At 29.8% G+C, this 20,555-nt stretch overlaps 1 protein-coding gene and 1 non-coding gene across 2 annotated transcripts; both read left to right on the top strand.

Annotated features, from left to right (window-relative positions):
• The first annotated feature begins 3,306 nt into the window (after nucleotides 1-3,306).
• sosie lies at nucleotides 3,307-20,069 on the top strand. The gene is made up of 4 exons (XM_065507489.1): nucleotides 3,307-3,547; nucleotides 14,620-14,766; nucleotides 19,735-19,911; nucleotides 19,987-20,069. The coding sequence occupies exons 1-4, from the start codon at nucleotides 3,403-3,405 to the stop codon at nucleotides 20,061-20,063; spliced, it is 546 nt and encodes a 181-aa protein (XP_065363561.1). The 5' UTR covers nucleotides 3,307-3,402; the 3' UTR covers nucleotides 20,064-20,069.
• On the top strand, nucleotides 8,507-8,578 carry TRNAP-UGG (transfer RNA proline (anticodon UGG)). The gene has a single exon. It is a non-coding gene; the product is annotated as a tRNA-Pro (tRNA).
• Nucleotides 20,070-20,555: the final 486 nt, after the last annotated feature.

Below are 20,555 nucleotides of genomic sequence, written 5' to 3'. Positions count from 1 at the left end.
TTGATTTTATAAGATAGAGAAATAACAAAAATCCAAATTAAATAGTAAAAAAAATATGGTTGCTTTGAAATTCACGCCATAGATGGTTTTGAATATAGGCCCTCGATATATTGTCAGTTTGAATTATTATTTTGCCCTTAAAATGTTTTCCTATTCAAATCATCTTGAAAATAACTTTCAAGGGTTATTGTTTTTTCAGTCGTGGTTGTTATTGTCGTGGAATTGCCCGTATGTATATAAATATATGGTGTTATTTTGCATTTTTTCCCAAGTGTTGTTTTAATTCTGTTTTAAAAGGGAATGTATAACAACTAAAATAACAACAAATACACTCAAACTAGTCACACTAACAAAACATCATGCTACTTAAGTTGTTGTTTTTTTGTTTTGTTTACATTTTGATAGCTGCTGCTGCGGATTTTGTTGCTGTTGTTAGTAATGTTAGCATAGCCTTAAATACAACTCCTTAAATTAGCCTAAATAATTTGCTCCTTGCTTTTCCTTTCACTTTATTTTTGCTCGAATCATAAAAGAGAGTCAGTATGCAAAAAAAAGAGTGCATGTTTGTATGTATGTATGTATAGCTGAATGTGTTGTTCTGTTGAGAAAAACTAAAACCTAAAGATTTAGCTGAGATTCATGGACTCTTTTGCTTTCGTCATAGTTTACGTTTCAGCCTTAAAATTATATTTAGAGTTTCTTTTGGAAGGCAAACAACAAATTTTTAAAACTAACAATTAAACGAGGACGTAGTTAAGGTCTTAGTATGTTAAACTAGTATTTAGTACACAGTGTAAAGGTAACTTTATAAAAGTACAAGTTTTGTGTGTTAGAGAAGCAAATCGCCTTTAGAGTGGACATGTAGTAGGTTCGTTACAAAAAATATGGCCCTTTAAACATGGTGAACATGGAGAAAATTTAGCTTTTGTTTTTTATTATTATTCTAGTAGTAGTTGTTGTTGTTGTTAAGCAACTAAATCTTAAGGTGTTTATTTTGAGTGTTTGATTTTACTCTTGTTCATTTCTTATAATATTTGTTTTTCTCTCACACTAACTCTCGCTTTTGACTTGTACTGTAGGTAGTGATGTCAACTATTTTGAAACTGAAAATCCTGAAAATCCTAAGTCTAATAAAAAATTCAGAATATGTAACAATGTCATCTTCCTAAACTGTGATTATTTATCATTATACATAAATATACCAAATAAGTAAAAACAAGTAAGAGAGCTATATTCGGCTGTGCCGAATTGCTTTTAAAAACTTTAAAATTTTTTTTTTTCAAAATTTATTTATTTTTTTTAATTTATTAAAATAAAATTTATGACAATAAATATTTTTGTTGAAAAAAAATTCGGGTTAAAAAATATTTTTCTCGATTTTGACCCATTGTAGGTCCATTACTATATCCTTATATACATCGTTGCAATGGACTTTGAAATATCTATCATTAGATATCCATATTGTCTATATTAATGACTTAGTAATCCAGATATAGATAAAAAATAGTCCAAAAATCGAGGTTGTCCCGTATTGCTTATATCTCAGCCATTTGTGGGCCGATTTTCTCGAGCCGGGAGAATTCCCGATATATTGATGAATCAATCATGTTTGTAAGTCATTTGGGGGCTACGGAAAGTTGATTTCAACATACAGACGGATAGACGGACATGGCTATATCGACTTCGCTATCTATAACGGTCCAGAATATATATACTTTGTGGGGTCGCAAATGAAAAATGTAGAAATTATAAACGGAATGACAAACTTATGGGGCATTTCGTGTCAAGTGAACCAACTTTTGAAATCGATGTCTTCCGATCGGGATGAAATTTGCACCAAGGTTAGTTCTATTGGATAGTAATTCAGACACAATTTTTCAACAAGATCGGTCGAGACCACTCTGAGTTAGAGGGGCTTAAAATTTGACATTTTGGCCAAGCAAATAAAGCTTAGATATTTTCCTTGAAGACTTATTTGGTCGCTTAGTGGGATGCGAGTGGGATATCTATCAAAATAAATATTTTGTAACTGAAAACATAAAATTTTTGACCGTTTTTGCAATATCAATAATTTTGTTGACTTTATTTTTCAAAATGGACCCTTTTTTAATTTTTTTTTTAGCTCAACCAAAAGCTGAGATATTTTCCTTGAAGACCATTTTGGTCGCTTAGTGGGATATCTATCAAAATAAATATTTTGTAACTCAAGACATACGATTTTTGACTGTTTTTTGCATAATCTAATTTTATTCAAAATGGGCCCTTTTTTAAAAAATTTGTTTGCTCAAAAGAAAGCTTATGTCCATTCCTTTAAGATATTTTTGGTCGCTTAGTGGGATATGTTTTAACACAAAACATTTTGATATATATCCCACTCTCATCCCACTAAGCGACCAAATCCATCTTAAAGGAATAGACCTATGCTTTCTTTATAGAAATAAAATTAAAAAAAGGGCCCATTTTAAAAAAAGTCAAAAAAGTTTTTGATTTTGCCAAAATAAATCAAAAAATTTATATCTTGAGTTACAAAACATTTACTTTGATATTTATTAAACTCGCATCCCACTAAGCGACCAAATAGGACTTAAAGGAAAACAACTAAGCTTTCGTTTTAGCAAAAAAAAATTGAAAAAGGGCCCATTTTGAAAAAAAAAGTTCGAATTTGCAAAAAAAAAAGTCAATCCACTAAAGTCAGTCCACTAAGCGACAACTCGCATCCCACCCTTGCGAATCTTAGTGAAGGGTATAAAAATAACCAAAATCGGTAGGAACAACATTTGTCCGTACATTTTTTAAGCAATAAAATCCACTAGATTAGCCTTACTAATTATACTAGTGTTTATATTTTGCATACTTTTAGGCTCTAAGTACAAAGTTTTCGTTGTTTTCATGTTTCTGTTATTATTGTATTTGACTAAGGCCTCTTCTAAGAGGACCCATCATTAAAATAACAAAAACAGTTGAAAGTACTCGCGCAGCAAATAAAATGTAAAGAAAAACTAAACTTAAGCTTTGAAATGATTGGAATATTATTCACTTACTATTAGAGCGTTCAAGCAAGAAGGTCGTTGTAGTTAATTTAGCTTTTAGTATTTGAATACAACAATAAAAAAAATACAATAAAGGAACTTAATCCTTACTCACACACAATAAACCAAATAAATGTTAATAAAAAGTAGAAAAATAAACTGTAATTAAAGTTTTGAATAAACTCTTTTTGCTATATATACAAATTTTAAACTAAAATATTTAAATAATTTAAAAAAAAACAGCAGAATAAAAATTTAAAAAAGGTGTTATTAAACAAAGAAACAAACCAACAAAAAAAAAACTAATAACTAATCTGTTATATATCAAAACTGATTAAGAAAAAAGTGTCTCTGAAATTAATATCAATTCAAAATGCAACCCCTTAAACGTTTTACACAGTGTGGCAGTTTGACCATGTTATTTGGGGTTTTCATTATTTTGTTTGGCGTCAGTTCAACAGCTTTAACCACATTTGGCAAATCCAGCAATAATCCACCACCCACACCCGGTCCGATTGGTAAGTTTAAGTCTAACTTCCAGTGTGTATGCCGTGGAATAAAATGAATTCTTCTCTTTACCTTCATTATTATTGATGTTTTATTTATTTTTCTTTTGGAGAGAGGGCCTTTTAAGCCAAAAAATTAGGCGTTTTGTGAACAGACATGACTGGCGAAATCTTTAATTTTTTTTTCAAGAAAAAACTCGTTAATATTAATTGAATGTGTTTAATTCATTATTTACATTGGATTGTGTGAAAAAAGTGTGCAATTTGAGGATTTTTTTTTTGTTGATTTTTGTTTATGTATGTCATTGTTGGTTTATAAAAATAATACAGAATTGTCTGATCATTATTTATTTTAAGGCTATAAACAGTGGGTTATTATAAAGAAACTAATAATAGAAATTGAAAATTAATACAAATAATTTAGTACGACCATTAATATTATAATTAGTCAAATGCGTTTCACATATATATTAAAGTTGTGAAAAAGCTACGTGGGCTACATTCACAACCGTTAAAAGTTTAAATAAACTTTAAATATTGGGTGTATAACTTAAAAATGCGTATCTTTTGAACGCGGTTTATATTCTCACTTAGTTATTGCTTTACTTCATTTATTTTAAGTAAAGCAATAACCGATTTTTACTCTTTGCGGTTGGGTGGTTAGTTTACTAACCACATTTTCTATAGTCTTTGAAACATAGTTTATTGTCTTCTATTGCCATTTTGCTAAACAATTATATTTTTTAAAGTCATCATTTATGATTTTTTGCAAAACTTTGCCGTATGGGTGCTCAGGTTAGATAAATATATTAATTTGAAAATATTGTAAAAATCAGTTTTTTTAAGAGACTTGCGTTCTATAAAAAAGCACAGAGTGTTTATTGTTCATCGAATTCAGTGTTACTTTGTTATTTTGGTTGTTTGGTCAGAAAATTTAGTCAAAAATACTCGATTTCAAAAAAATTTATAAGAAACAAAATTTTTTATCTTAGGTATTTTTAATGCCAACCGCCACGGTGCACACTGTGGTAAATCACAAATCTAGCTGGACAAAATTAAAAAATAAATGTCTGGCAACATTCCTTCTGATCATTTAATGAGCTTCTCAATACAATAGGGAACTGTAATTCATGTTTTGTTTTTTTGGTTTTTAGCTCCGATTAGGAAAAACTAAGCTTTAAAGTCAGTTGTTGTCAACAGGTACATAAAGATTTCAAAGAGAAGTGTATTTTTTGTGTGACTTTGGTTTATGATTAAAAAGGCTACGGTGATTTTATTGTCATAATTTTTTTATATTATTATTAAGCCCTATTTCAAGGAAATATGCAACAATTTTCATTTAATTATTTCCATTATAACTATTAAATAAAATAATTTTTTGTGAGAAGATCAGAAATTGGAAAAAATAAAATATTTCCTTTTTTCAAGTAGAGTTAAAGTTAAAGTTATTCCGCATAGTTCCGCTGTAAAACTATATTTGTGTTAATCTGTCAAGTATTCACTTTAAGGTAAATCAAAAACATATTGAGCATTTATAAAATATTTCCTTTTTTCAAGTAGAGTTAAAGCTGTTTATTCCGGATAGTTCCGGTATAAAACTATATTTGAATTAATCTTTCAATTGTTCACTTCAAGGTAAATCAAAAACATCTTGCGCATTCTTGCGACCGCCATAAATTTTTTTCACTTTTCCAGTATGACTTCTACTTTTTCACATATTCACCATAGGCTTTGGTGAGCACACCGATTGCTCACCAAAGCCTATGGTGAATATGTTTCAATGGTTTCAAAGTGCGACAGAAGATTTATGCGGTTCAGATGTAGTGATTTTGACACTGAAAACAAAGATCGCCCAGGCCAGACAAACAATTTTGAAGACCAAGAATTGTACGCATTACTCCATGAAGATAGTTGTAAATCTTTACAAGAGCGTGCATAATCATTGGTAGCTACTCAAGCAGCAATTTCGAAATGTTTGCGAACAGCAGGATTCACCCAACAGCAGGGAAATTCGGTATCATATGAATTAAAGCCGAAAGACCTTGAAAGGCTATTTTGCAAGTCCGAAATAATACTTGAACGCTATAAAAAAAAAACAATTTTTGCACCGAATTATTACTTGCGATGAAAATTTTATCCATTGCGATAACTCAAAGCAGAAGATATCGTATGTGGCCCACCAGTCGAATCGACACCAAAGCCAAATATCCATGGCACTAAGGTAATTCTCTGTATTTGGTGGTAGCAAAATGGCCCTATATATTATGAGCTGCTGAAATCTGACCAGACCATCTCAGGGATCCTGTACCTAACGCAACTAATTCGTTTGAAGCGAGCATTAGCCGAAAAATGCCCAGAATATGCGGCCAGACATGAAACCGTTATATTCCATCATGACAACGCTCGTCCACATTATGCAATACCTGTTAAAAACTATTTAGAATGAAGTGGTTGGGAAGTTTTGTCTCACCCGCTTTATAGTCCAGACCGTGGCCCGTTCGACTACTATTTGTTTCGATCTATGCAGAACGGTCTCTCTTGGATACGCTTCACTTTGGAACAGAGTATCCGATATTGGCTTGATTCGTTCTTGGCCTCAATAGATGAGCAGTTCTTTTGTCTCTGAATCCATATGTTGCCGGAAATATAGGAAAAGGTCATAGCTAACAATGGCCATTATATTGAATTAATTTATATTGTACAGATGTTTCAAAATAAAAGCTAAAACGCAATATAATAAAAGACTTCCTTAGACCAACATATTTTGAATACTTTAATTCAGGATGAAATTACTGTTATCATTGAAATACCGTTGCCGAAATAACTGCATTTACCGTTATTGCTGAAATACCGTTACCGAAATAATCCATGTTAGGGCTACCTCTGATTTCGAATCCGTAGCCAACCTTGAATAAAAGCAAAAAAAAAGTAAATCGAGTAAAAGATATTGCGGAGTATTGTAGAAAATGTGAAAGGTATCCTCTTCTCCCTTGACATATTATATAAAGATTTTGCAATTTTTTTACTAATTGTGACAATCAAGATTGGCTTCCGTTACCACTAAGTTACCATTACCTCTATAATACACTTTCAGCACAACCACCGTCATCGCAAAACTACCATTATCGATATAACTGCAATTACCGTTACCGATATACTCGTAAATACCGTTACCGAAATTGCAGAAATAATTTGATATAATGAATCTATGTACTATATAAATATATAAAGGATTTATGGTCCGATCGTCATAGATGGTATGACTTCTGTATATATAAAACTCATTTGTGTTAAATATTATTTAGTTGGTGTCGTTTTCGGAAGTGGGCTTTATATCGGAGAAGTCATGATTTTTGTAGTGTGAGTTTCATTTGGATCTAGTGACTTTTGTTACCTCGCTTACAATTGATCGTTAATTCCCTTACCCTACTACATCTAAGAAGCGCTATTTTCAAAGTGGAAGTAAAAATTCTTTTCGGTCACTTTGTTTCTTAGATATTTCGAAAAATATGTTAAATTTTTATAGAGAACCCATCATATTAACATTTTTTTAAGTTAATTTTTTTCCGATTCAATTAATCGGGTTTCTGGTTTAATCGGTTAATCGAGCAAATAATTAGTCGGGTTTAGATTTATTTGGTTAATTAAAAATTATTCGATTAACCGAATAATTTCTATTTTAATTTTAAATTGAAAATACAACAACGAATTTTGTGTACAAAAACATCAAAAACAGCAAATAAGGTATTTGAGATAATTTTTGTAAACATATCGCCTATTTGCTGCAACAACGTCATAACTCAAAATCCATGTTTTTTGAACTGAGTAATATAACCTTTCATATAGTTTTATAAGTTTTCAAAAAGTCAATTATTTTTTCTGTTAGAGTGTTTTTTGTTGTAAACATCAAAATTAAAATTCATGTTTTCTCGTATATTTGATAAGTTAAAATTTGGATTAAATACAAATTAGAAAGATATTAATATTTACTATTTATATTTCTGAAATCGCATGATTTGTTGAAAATTTATTTAAGAAATTGTAAAATGTCATAAAACATTCAAAGACGTTTTTCTCGAAACGACTTTTTTTGAATTATGACGCTGTTGCAGTAAATGAGTTGTTTAGGGTTTTAGTGAGATCTTCTGAAATAATTTGTTTATAAAAAGAATATAATTTAAACGATTTTTTTCTTTAGATTTAATAAAACTTTTCTTGGAAAAAAACTCTTTCGCTAATTGTATATGTTGGAGAAATCAAAAGCATGATAAAGAATATTGTTTTAGATTTTGATTAATTTAATAGTTTCGTTTAGTTATGATAAAAGTCTCATTTCAAAAAAAAAGTTTCGTCTATACATGTAAATATAAACAAAGTTTCAAATACATGTAAATTAAATATGTCAGTTGTTATACATACTCACTAATCATGTTTATTGGATGTTCAAAAAATATCTAATTTTAATTTGAAATTTGTATTTGAATTTAAAGGGAAAAATAAATAAAAACAAATTTTTTAAAGTCCAAAAAAAGGAATTTCGTTTAATCGGTTAATCGACACAAATTAATCGGTTTATTTGTTATTTGAAAATCGAAAATCGAACAGTTAACCGTCCAAAATTAATCGGTTAACCGATTAACGGTTAATCGATTGAATACCCTAGTATGTATGTATATTTTACCAAACAATTTGTATCCCTGCTATTACTAATGTAAAATGTACCAAAACTACTCATTACTTGCCAACAGAAATAAATATTTTTAAATTAAAAAACATATTGTTTTCAAACGATAAAATAATAGTTTTTTATTATCTATTTTCTTTAGTAAAAGACAAGACAAACAAATATTGGTATCATTTAGAGTTATAACAATTGTGCAAACAAGATCTTGCAACAATATGTTTGTAACAGTTGTTGTGTATTATGCAGTTCAGTAATAAAATAAGTTTAGTGTTTAGCATCTCACAAGAGGCTCAATGGTCTAGGGGTATGATTCTCGCTTTGGGTGCGAGAGGTCCCGGGTTCAAATCCCGGTTGAGCCCAATTTTTTTTTTTTATAAAAATGATTTGATATACTAATTAAAATAATGTGGCACATATTTTATTAGTTTATTTGAAATATTTATGCTGAATTGTTGGATTTGTTAGATTTACAGTTTTTAGTTTTAATTATATCAAAATATAGTAGGTATTTTTCGGTATGAATTAAAGCTAGCATAACTTTTAAATGAAACAACGTATGTTAACATTTTATACATGAAATTAAAGGTAATTTATTAAGCTTTTAAAAAAATATAACTATAGGTTTATGTATCTTTATTGCGAATAAATTTTGAGGCTTTTCTTTTTATAACTCCCATTAATAGCTTCACAACTTTTTTTCCCACTTCTACCGTTATTCCGTTTACTGTAGCTGCACTCTTCTTCAATTTACGTTTAACAATTGCCAAATATATCTCGATTGGACGAAGATTTGGGCAATTTGTTTAATTGATGTTTAATTTGACTCTTCAAACCGCAGCTGCGGATTGCCTTTAAAACTAAACATAATGACTTGCAATTCATTGTAGAATAACGGTAGGTTTGTTGTTAAAAACATACAGTTGGTAAACCAAATAATAGCACCACTATGACACTTTTTTTATTTTTCCAAAAACAAAAAATTAGTGTAATAAGGCCGGGTAACTTATCAAAATTTTAAATATAGTTTAGGCATAATCAATGCCCTTAGTATTTTTACAAATGTTGATATTTAATACATAGCTTAGCATGTCCCATATATTACAAATTTTGTATTTCTCTTGGAATTGTTATAGTAATTTTTTTTTTAAGCAATTTGAAGTAAAAATTACAACAAAAAAAATCCGAAAAATAAAATTGTTTCGCAAAAGAGCTTTAATGGAAAGCACATGTTTAAAGGATTTGATTTTTATTATTTCGATCATAAAGTTTAACGAAAAGCAAATATTTTAAATAAAATGGATCGTGAAAAAGACTCCATTGCGGAGAAATGCGAAATAATCAAAAAACTAATATCGGATGTTAAATCTTATAGAGAAGTTGGTCGATGGGTTGGGTTTTCTAACAAAATGATTCACAACGCAATTTATTATAAAGAAAATACTGAAAAACGTAGAAGAAAACGAGTTCTGAACCCCCCTTCACGCCAAAAGATTGATCCGCGAGAGCAAAAGGGATCGCACATGTCTCAGAGAACATAATTTAAAAGCGTGCATTCCAAGAAAGGCCCCTCTTTTAAATGCAAGACATATCGCCAAGCGCATGAAGTTCCCAATGAAACATCAAAATTGGCCAGTCCAAAAGTGGAAGAATATTTTATGGACAGATGAGAGTAAATTTGTCATGTTTGGTGGGGAAGGTTCTGGCTTATACGTCAGACGTCCTCAAAACTCGAATACAATCCAAAATATACAACAAAAACCATTAAACATGTAGAAGGTTTTTTTTGGGTGTGGTGCTATTTTTTTTCGCAACTGTATGTAAATCTTTTTCCATTTTGATAACAGGGGGCGTTGTTATGATTACTACAGTGCGTACCGATTTTAATTGGCCACTTCTTTAATTATGCAAATCAATTTTATTTGTATTTTCGGTTCAACAACATTACAAGTAGATATATAATAATGACTTTCTCTTCAAAAAAGTTATACAGTGGTCGACATAAGTCTACGTACGACCACAATTTTTGCCACTTTATGAGAGAAAACCCGGTAAATAATAAAATAATAATGCAGTTTTGTTTGAAATCTATTTTTATTGCTATGCACCAAAAAAAATTTGTTGCAATGTAAACTTGCAAAATTATGCATAAAAAACAGCATGTCCTGTTATTTTAATATTAACAGATAAGCAATGCAATTTATTAAGCCTACAGTTCAAAAAATATTCAGTAACCACTGGTAGAGTTAAAAACAAGCTGCGAAGTTGTCGCCCAAAGAAACTACATCGTAGAGATGTAATCTTCATTTTAAAAGAAATCAACAAAAACCCAAAAGTAAATACCACAAAATTGGCCAAAGAACTCGCAACAAGATCAGCAGATATTGTTTATTCACGAACAGTTCAAAGAACTTTAAATAATAATGGTAATTAAAGCAGAAATCCTCGTAAATTAGCGAACGGATCGCAAACTTCGTTTGGAATTCGCCCAAAAGCACTTTGAAAATGACATGCAATTCTGGAAGCGAGTTTTTTTCACTGATGAGTTGAAGTATAACATATTTGGAAGTGTTGGGAGAGATAAAGTATGGCGCAAAACAAATACAGCAATGGATCCGAAAAACTTACTTGCTACAGCTAGGCATGGTGGTGGCAGTGTGATGGTTTGGAGTACTGTCGCTGCTTCTGGAGTGGGTAAGTTAGTGATTATTGAGGGTAATATGGATCGTTATCAGTACAAATCCATTTTGGAACAAAATTTGAGAGCATCAGTTGATATTTTAACTCTTGGTTAAAGTTGGATATTTCAGCAAGATAACGATCCGAAACATACGTTTCAAACTGTCAAAGATTGGCTACTCTACCATGCCCTACGACAATTGTACACACCACCTCAAAGCCCGGACTTAAATGTTATTGAGCGCGTGTGGGAAATTCTACAACGGAAGATCTGAAAACATCAATGTTAAAGGAGAAGCTTCCAGAAGAATGGCAAAATATAACGTCCGCAGAACTGGAAAATTTAGTTACTTCGATGCCCAGACGCTTGTATATGCCCGTGGTGGCCCAACGAAATATTGAATTTAATGAAAATTTGTATTCGCGGAAAAATGTTTATTTAGTGTACAGATCGTATGTAGACTTTTGTCAACATATTTTTTTAATTTTTTGTGAATAACAGTTTAAATTAATTATAAATTTAGCGATATTTTTATTACGTAGACTTTAGTCGGTCACTGTACATATAAATCAATATTGTCCTCATATTAATAAAATAATTTGAATAAATTAATATTTTGTATGACTTAATTGGATTACAATTATATACCTGTGTAATTATTTTTGTTTGTGATTCTTTGATTCGTATTTGATTACAATGTAAATATTGTCATTATTAATAATGGTATGTCAATAAAATGACACACTAAACATATGTATATTTCAAATAACCAAGAAGTATTTTAATAAAACTAACAGACATAAATATTAAAGATATTAAATCTTGGCAAGGTTATTTATGTTTGCTTACAGTTTTGTCACTTGTAACCTTTAATTTATAACTCATTATATATTTTACAAAGAATGTATGTCATTACAAATTATTAAAAATGCTACTTTTGTATAGATAATTAAATGGGAAAGCCAATTCCTTTGTAATTGTTGTAATTAGTTTAAGGTCCCATAGTTAACACAAATCAATCATATTATTACAATAATAAATAGTTAATGATTACAAGTAGATCATTTCAACTCAACTAGTTGATAAACATACATATGTTTCCGTTTGAACTGCCACTGTGCAAGATTACAAAAATAAAAAATTAATATTTTTTTATAAATAGAACGAATTGTTCAATTTGAATTTTTTTTTTGAGATAAGATCTACATATTATATTACTGCATGAAATGCTTTTAAATTTAATTGATTGTTTAATATGTATAAATAATTAGCTTTAATAAGCGGGGAATTGTTTTAAAGTTTTGAAAAAAAATTAACCCATATGTTTATTACAAAAATCATGGATAGAAAACCTTTTTCTGTACCAACATCAACTAAATTCACAACCAAGCAATAACTTAGTAATAATTACTTGCAATTATATCTACATATTCTTTGTATTACATAGAAGTAGGCTAATAATGATTTATTTCAATATAATTCTGATTTAGTTAAAAATATTTTCCGCATCAACAAGTACGAAAGTATAGTCGATCAAGACGACCAATATGATACAAATACGTTGTTCTCTTAAAATTTTAGTAATTTATTTACGTGAGTGAGACTGGGAAATGGGCCTTATATGGGGGCTATGACCAGTTATGTACCGATCGTCATGAAAATAGCTCATGTAATTTATTTCTATATGAAAACTTTTTCTGTTAATTTTTTGGCTCGTTAAAGTGATTTTCGGAAGTGGGCCTTGTATGGGAGCTTTGACCAATTACGGACTGATCGCCATGAAAGAGTTTTATGCATCTTAAAGTAAGTTTTGGAAATGGGCCTTACATACAATTAAGCTGTGATTTATTTGTATACTAGTTGACCGCCCAGGCTTTGCCCGGTAGCTATTTACTAATGTTAGTTCTTCAAGTTTCACCAACCCACATACACCTGCCTGTTCTTATTTATTTGCAAATAAAATATCTAAATTTGTACTGCATACTTTAGGGAGCTTTTTTATTACAGTTGACTGGACTCAAAAAAAAATTCCGAGTTTTTATCGGAATTTTTGATTTTTTTTCTTTACAAACCATATCCTGAAAATTTCGAATCGAATAAACAAAAATCAGCCAAATCGCTCCAGCCGTTCTCACGTGATGCCATTACATACATGGACCATGGACCAAGATTTTTTTTAAATTTTTAGCTTTTATTTTGAAACATTTGTACAATATGAATTTGTTCAAAGTATTGGGAATTGTTAGCTATGACCTTTTCCCATCTCTCTGGCAACAACATCATAACTCAAAATCCGGGTGTTTTTAACTGAGTAATACAAAATATGCGCCGTCTTTCATATAGTTTTATAAGTTTTTAAAATAGTCAATTATTTTTTCTATGAGAGTGTTTTTTTGTTGTAAACGTCAAAATGAAAATCCATATTTTCTCGTATATTTGACAAGTAAAAATTTGGGTTAAATAGTAATATCTACTATTTAAATCAGGTTTTATTTCTGAAATCGCATGATTTGTTGAAAATTTACATATATAAGAAATAGTAAAATGTCATAAAAACTTCAAAGTCGTTTTTCTCGAAACGACTTTTTTTGAATTATGACATTGTTGCAGCAAATGAGCGATATGGATTCCAAGCCAAAAGAACTGCTCATCTTTTGAGGCCAAGAACGAATCAAGCCAATATCGGATAATCTTTTCCAAAGTGAAGCGTATCCCACAGAGGTCGTTCTGCATCTATCGATACAAATAGCAGTCGGACGAGGCATGGTCTGCACTATAAAGTGGGTGAGGCAAAACTTCCCAACCACTTCATTCTAAGTACTTTTTAATAGGTATTGCAACATGTGGCCGAGCGATTTCGGTCAATACTCGCTTCAAATGAATCAGTTAAGCTCGGTGCAGGTTCCCTGATTGAAATCAGCTCATAATAGATAGAACGCTTTTGCTCCCACCAAATGCAGATAATTGAATTGAATAATAATTGAACGCCATGGATATTTGTAGTAGGTGTGGATTCGACTCGATGGCCGGGCTTCACATACGATCTCTTACGCTTCGGTTTATCATAATGGTGCACAAATGGTTGTCTTTTGTAGGCTTCAAGCATTATTTCGGACATGCAAAATCGTATTTCAAGGTATCTCGGCTTCAATTAGTATGGTACCCAATTTCCCTGCTTTTGGATGAAAAAACAACTTAAAATCAATAAAAACAATATTGAATCAATAAGAAACATTAATGAAAGTCTAGCAATGTTGAAATTTTTTATTTCAATATGGAAAAATATTAATTTAAATTTGAAAATTATGGATTTATCATATTTGTGTATGGGTAATAGAAATAATATGACACGTTCTTATTTTTAAGTTGCAGTTTTTCCCTTAGTGCTCTTGTCGAGTTTTAAAACAATCTTCATGGAGTAATGCCTCCAATTCTTGGTCTTTAAACTTTTTTGAACGTTTAAACCGATGGAACACATTCACCATAAGCTTTGGTGCTTCTTCAAATTAAAGAAGTTAAGCAATACTTACCGCAAATTCTTTGTTGTTTACACTATAATGTTCAATAACTAAGTGAGAATAAATGACAGAATGGCAAAAAGACATATGTCAAATATGCAAAAATAAGCTATAAAAAGCAAAATATGCATTAACAAATAGATGGCAAAATAATTAGTTATCGAATTAAAATATTATTTCAATTTTATCTACTTTAAATTTACAGTAAAAGGACGTGAATGCAACACACACGACGACTGTGCAGCGATAGAAAGATCAAGTTGTGTAAAAGATCCGGATGATTTAAAGCTGAGATGTTTGTGCGGTGATGATACACCACCCAATAATGGCCTATGTGCAGATGTTTTAAAGGGTAAGTTCACAATACGCAGAATCGGTGTTTATTAACAAAAGAAATAAAATAAAATAAATAAATTTGTTGTATTTGTTTAATGCACAACGTAGGTAAAGAATCTAGTTGCATCTGTTAAATTACGTCAAGTTGTGAATATACAATGATTTTGTTTGTTATGTTCTTCAGAAATGTGCTAATTATGTGTAGTAGCATTAGTGCATTTTTAAAATACTTGTACTTAAATATACATACATATGTAACTACATATTAGTAGTATGCAGTTTGTGTAGTTGCATTTATCACAATTTTGTATACACTGAAAATAATTAGAGATAATTTTATATAGTTAAACAACCAGAGTTGGCCTGATGATCTTAAGTTACTATCAGAGCAGACGTCTCAAGGCTCCAAAGTAGTTCAAATCGCTTATGAGTGAAATTAAGATTCATGTATATTTTAGACACGATTTAAAAGATTCTAATATGCATCTACTAGTTGAAGGCTAAATAAGTTATCTTAACAGATCGTCATATCACGAAAACTACAGTAAGACTTGTATCACTGACTTTTCCAGGTGTAATAAAAAGGCATTAAATGTTGTAAATGATAATTAAACAAGACTTTTGTTTATTTGTTTTTGCATAGAATATATTATAACAGAAAAACGTAGTTTTGTCAAAGGAGGCTGGCTACATTTTAATGTAGTTCTAATTTTAGTTTACATTATGTTCAAATAAGCACATATGAATAGACATATACACTGGTGCATATTCCTATAAACGCACTTAATTTGTTTCTGTATTTTTGTTATATCTTTGTTGTTCTCATCCAAATGCAAAATTTAACTTTTTTAATGAGAGACAACATAACGGTACTTTTTGAAAGTAAACAAGTTTTTTTCTTATTCTTGTTGTTTGCCTTAATTATGCGATCAAATCTTCTTGGTGCTATTTTAAGTCGAAGATTCGTATAAACGCAGACGTGAAATTTGTTTTTAAAAATGTTACCAAAAATAAAATATTATCAATTTTAGTTTTTTTTTTTCAACCAAAGAAACATTTCTAATAGTAACATCTCAATTTACTGCAACTTTTTCTATTTGAATCAATAAATTGCATCACTTTTAAAGATGCCCAAGGGAACTTTTTTGTCCGATCAAGAAAAGATTCAAATAAAATTTTTTCACGACCAAGGATGTTCCAATAGAGAAATTGGACGTAAAATCGATCGTTCGGAAAGTGTGGTGCGAAATTTCTTGAAGAAAGGTCAAAATTATGGGGTTCGCAAACCTACAAAGGGAAATACAAAACTAACAAGAAGACAACTTAATCTAATAAAACAAGAAGCAACCCGCAACAAATTGAATTCCACACAAATAAAGAATAATAAATTGAATCTTCCAGTGACTTCCAAACACGTTGCACACATTTTACGAAACTATGAAAACATAAAATGGAAAAAGCCGAAATGTAAACCAATGCTAAAAAAACACCATAAAGAAAACCGTCTAAAATTCGCAAGAAAATGTATGAAATGGACAGATGAGTGGAAAAAAGTAATTTTCTCTGACGAAAAAAAATAAATTTAGACGGTCCTGACTCATACTCATGCTATTGGCACGATTTGAGATCAAACGATGTTTGGATGTCAAAACGTAATTTCGTTGGTAGCAGTGTTATAGTTTGGTCAGCGTTTTCTGCAGTTGGCAAGTCGAAAATATGTTTTGTTCCGACAAAAATGAATAGTGCAATTTATAACGAACTGTTGGAAGATGCTCTTCTCTCATTTATGGATGAAAAAATGGATGAAGATTGCATATTCCAACAAGATAATGCTGCAATCCATGTTTTTAAGCAATCGAAATCTTGGTTTAATGAACATACCCTTCCTCTGTTGGACTGGCCGGCTTGTAGCCCAGAATAAAAGCATAATGACTGTGACAGAGCTGAAACTAAGAATTAAACAAGTCTGGGAGGAAATTGATTCCAATCTGCTTAAAAAATTAGTGGAATCATTGCCAGACCGTATTTTTGAAACAATCCATAACAAAGGATCAAAGGATCCATAACAAAGGACACACATTATTAATAATGCTACAGTGGCCCATAAATTAAAGTGCGTTTATAGGAAAATACCATTAAAAATGGCTATTAATCTCGAAATTTAAGTAAAAAAAATAAATAAAGCACACTACTTCTTAACAAAAAAAGAGAAGTAACACTCAGGCAATTAATATGCCTATATATATTTGTGTTACTTTCTTTGGAAAGGGGTTAGACTGTAGAAGAAAAGGTGGTGAAAGGAGGAAAAAAGCTTTTTAATAGACAACTCTGCAATTGCGCGTTATATTTGTTATTAGTTTGGTGGCGTTTTAGTGTTATACCACCGAAGGAGGGCGCTGTGATAAATATTAGTTATTAGTAAACTAATAATTATTATAAACTGATGTTGTTTGGCAGCGGCTGGGAATCGAACCCAGGCCTCAAATACCATATCAAGCTTAATGATTAAACGCGCTAACCAATTAAGCCACAGCACCCACTATGTTTTGCTGTTAATTAGGGTTTCTGATTTAATCGGTTAATCGAGCAAATAATTAATCGAGGTTTAGATTTAATCGGTTAATAATCGGTTAATTTTAAATTATTCGATTAACCGAATAATTTCTACTTTAATTTTAAATTGAAAAGAAAAACAAGAATTTTGTGTAGTTATATAAGCATTTTGTTAATAAAAAGAACAAAAACATAAAAAAACAAACAAAACATAACATTTCAACAAAACAATAAATAAACATGTGAGTTTTTTTTAGGATTTTAGGGAGATCTTCTGAAATAATATTTTAAAAAAAGAATATAATTTAAATGATTTCTTTTTAAAAAAAACTCTCTCACTCTCAGATCTTGTAGAAATCGAAAGTAAGACATGATAAAGAATATTCAATTTCTCAGTTCTTTTTTTAGTTTTTTCTAATCATATAAAATCTTTCATCATACCATGGATTTTTGGATTTTTTTAGATTTTGAATACTTTAATACTTTCTTTAAGTTGTGATAAAAGACTCATTGCAGTAATGTCTTCAGTTTCGTCTATTACCATTAGTGTTTATAAACCGGTTAACCGGTTAACCGAAAAACCGTTTTTTCTTCCAAATCTCGGTTTTTTGCGAACCGGTTAATTTAAAATGTTGATTTTCGGTTAACCGGTTTACCCGGTTTTTATCACTCGGTTAACCGGTTTTTAAAATTTGTGACTAAAACTAACAAATCTCACGTTTTACTTCATTTTTAATATTCATTGTATACACATTATTTGTTTGACTTGAAACCTAAACTGCTGATTTACAGTACAAAACTCTTTAGATTAATATTTTTAAGAATTACAATGATTCTAAATAATAGAGGACGATGAGTTTACTTAAAAACTTTTTTGCACATAATGAAACTATTCAAAATTAAAATTAAATTCCGCATAATTCTATAAGTTTAGGCTAAATCTTACTAATGATTCATTAACAATTTAGTGATGATCTTACCAAACGTTAAATTGAATTCGATGTACATACCTTCCTTCAATAAATTTGACTTTATTAGTGTATTTTGTTCTTAAAATTTTAATTTATTAATCATTTCGTTAGCTTTTCAGAAATATTACAGGAGAGACAAAAAACGTTCTAAAATTCATTATTTGAAATATTTATGAAATCTGATAATGGAGTTTTTTATAATAACAAATAATCACAGATAAGTGGAAGTACGTTTACATCTTATAGGTCCTTTTTTGGGACTTGGAACATTTTGTCATTCATATCAGAAAGTACTTTTTTGTACATTTTATGTTTTCTACACATATATGACGGTTAACCGGTTTTTTCGATGTCGGTTAACCGAAAAACCGTTTTTTTAAAAAAGGCCATTTTTCGGTTAATCGACAAACCGGTTTTTTAAAAAGTCGGTTTTTTATAAACACTAATTACCATAACGTCCTCCGACTCATTAGGACAACTTAGTCAGTTTTCGTACTATACTTTAAAAAAAAACAAGAGAATAATTTAATTTTTTACCAAATCCTATTTGTAGCACTTTTTAATCTTCAAATTAATTTGTAAAATAATGTACGCAAATACGTAATATTTTTTTTAAAGAGAAAATATTACGTATACGTAATATAATTATCTAAAGATAACATTTGCGTATACGTAATATTATTTACTAAAGAGAAAAAAGTGCGCATACGTAACTAATAACATTAATGAAAGACATGGTTTATTGCTTGTTAATTTTTATTTTTAATAAAATGTGTTTGTAGATTTGTTGAAAAGCGGAAATGGAATATGCATATAAGCATTCTAGTACATATGTACATATGTATATTTTATTTGTACATAGTATGTGCATTTATAAAAGCACCTTGTCAATGGCCTGCACTCGCATAAGATTTGCTATAAAAAGTCCTTGCTGCTATATTTCATTTTATGATTTCATGTTTAATGAAAACTATAGCGAAATTTCTTAAGCACGATTAGTATTTTGTATTAACAAATATAGCGTTTCGTTTTTTTTTATTACAATATGAACCTTAACCTTAACACAACCCAGGGGGTCTAGATGTGAATTACTAAATCTAAATACATATGTATAAGGAAGTAGAAAACAAATATTTTGAGGCTAGCAATCAGTTCATGTGCAAGTTAAAAATTATATTTTTAAATGTTTCATCAAAGATCATCATTGGCAAGAGTATCACCACAATCAATCTAATTTAATAAACTATATTTTTATGTTGTTATACTTATTAAAGAACTATAAATGTTGTATTAGGCTAATATAATGATAATTTCTTTAAATCTTTCTTTCATAACGAAGAGAAGGTAATAAACCAGTTTTATGGCTTCATTAAACAAATATGTTAATTTTACAATAATAATTTTATTATTATTTGCTCCTACTCACTTCCTGTTCTATTTTATATATTTTTTCCTTGCAGGTCTGCGCCACAAATGCGTCAGTAGCAATGACTGTGAAGATGGTCTGGTGTGTCAATATGAAAATTCGAATCGTACCATTGGTGTTGCCAAGTTTATGTCAACAAAAGCTAAAATATGTTTATGTGACAATGAAAATGGTTATTTCGAAGATTTAGTACATGACATTTGTAGTGGTGGTAAGTAGTTAAATAGCCAAAAAAAAACAAAAATAAATACAATACAATACATTTTCAAACACTCTTTAATTTCAGCGGCAAACCTTGTTATATCACTTTTGACAGCTGTGATGCCATTTGTTATTTATGCCAGCTTAAAGAGTTATTTCTAAAACAAATAGCTGCAAATATTTTTCTTTTTTCTTTTTGTGTATTTTATTTAAATGTAGTGTAGTAAAAGCACAATTTTTTTCTATTCCCATTAAAAACAAAAACAATAAATAAACAAACAAACAAAATAAATACATACATATATGAAATTAGTTTAGAAATTTTTGTCAATTATCAATCATCAGTGCATAAAAATCAAAAGGTTTTTAGCAAATAAATAAGTAAATAAATAAATAAAAATATATTAAAACAAACATTTTTCTATTAGCTTGTAAATTTAAATAAATTGTGTATTTAACACTCACTCTATAGCAACCATTAGCATTACATATTTATAGATATATTTGTCTTTAAATCAAAATGCATGTTATTTTAGGTACGTCGTACATACATATGTATGTATATTAAAGGTATTTATAGACGGCAATACTGAGTATTAATATTTGTCAAAAACGCAAGTATCATAATACAATTTCATCGTCTAAACAAAATTT

Source organism: Calliphora vicina, chromosome 1 (genome assembly GCF_958450345.1).
Source record: "Calliphora vicina chromosome 1, idCalVici1.1, whole genome shotgun sequence".
In the NCBI taxonomy this organism is placed as follows: domain Eukaryota; kingdom Metazoa; phylum Arthropoda; class Insecta; order Diptera; family Calliphoridae; genus Calliphora; species Calliphora vicina.
This window is presented reverse-complemented; position numbering and strand designations above follow the sequence as displayed.

Coding starts and splice junctions, on each gene's coding strand:
- sosie (XM_065507489.1), top strand. CDS start 3,403: ATGCAACCCCTTAAACGTTTTACACAGTGTGGCAGTTTGACCATGTTA. Junction 3,548..14,619: donor ACCCACACCCGGTCCGATTG/GTAAGTTTAAGT, acceptor TTAAATTTACAG/TAAAAGGACGTGAATGCAAC. Junction 19,912..19,986: donor ACATGACATTTGTAGTGGTG/GTAAGTAGTTAA, acceptor CTTTAATTTCAG/CGGCAAACCTTGTTATATCA.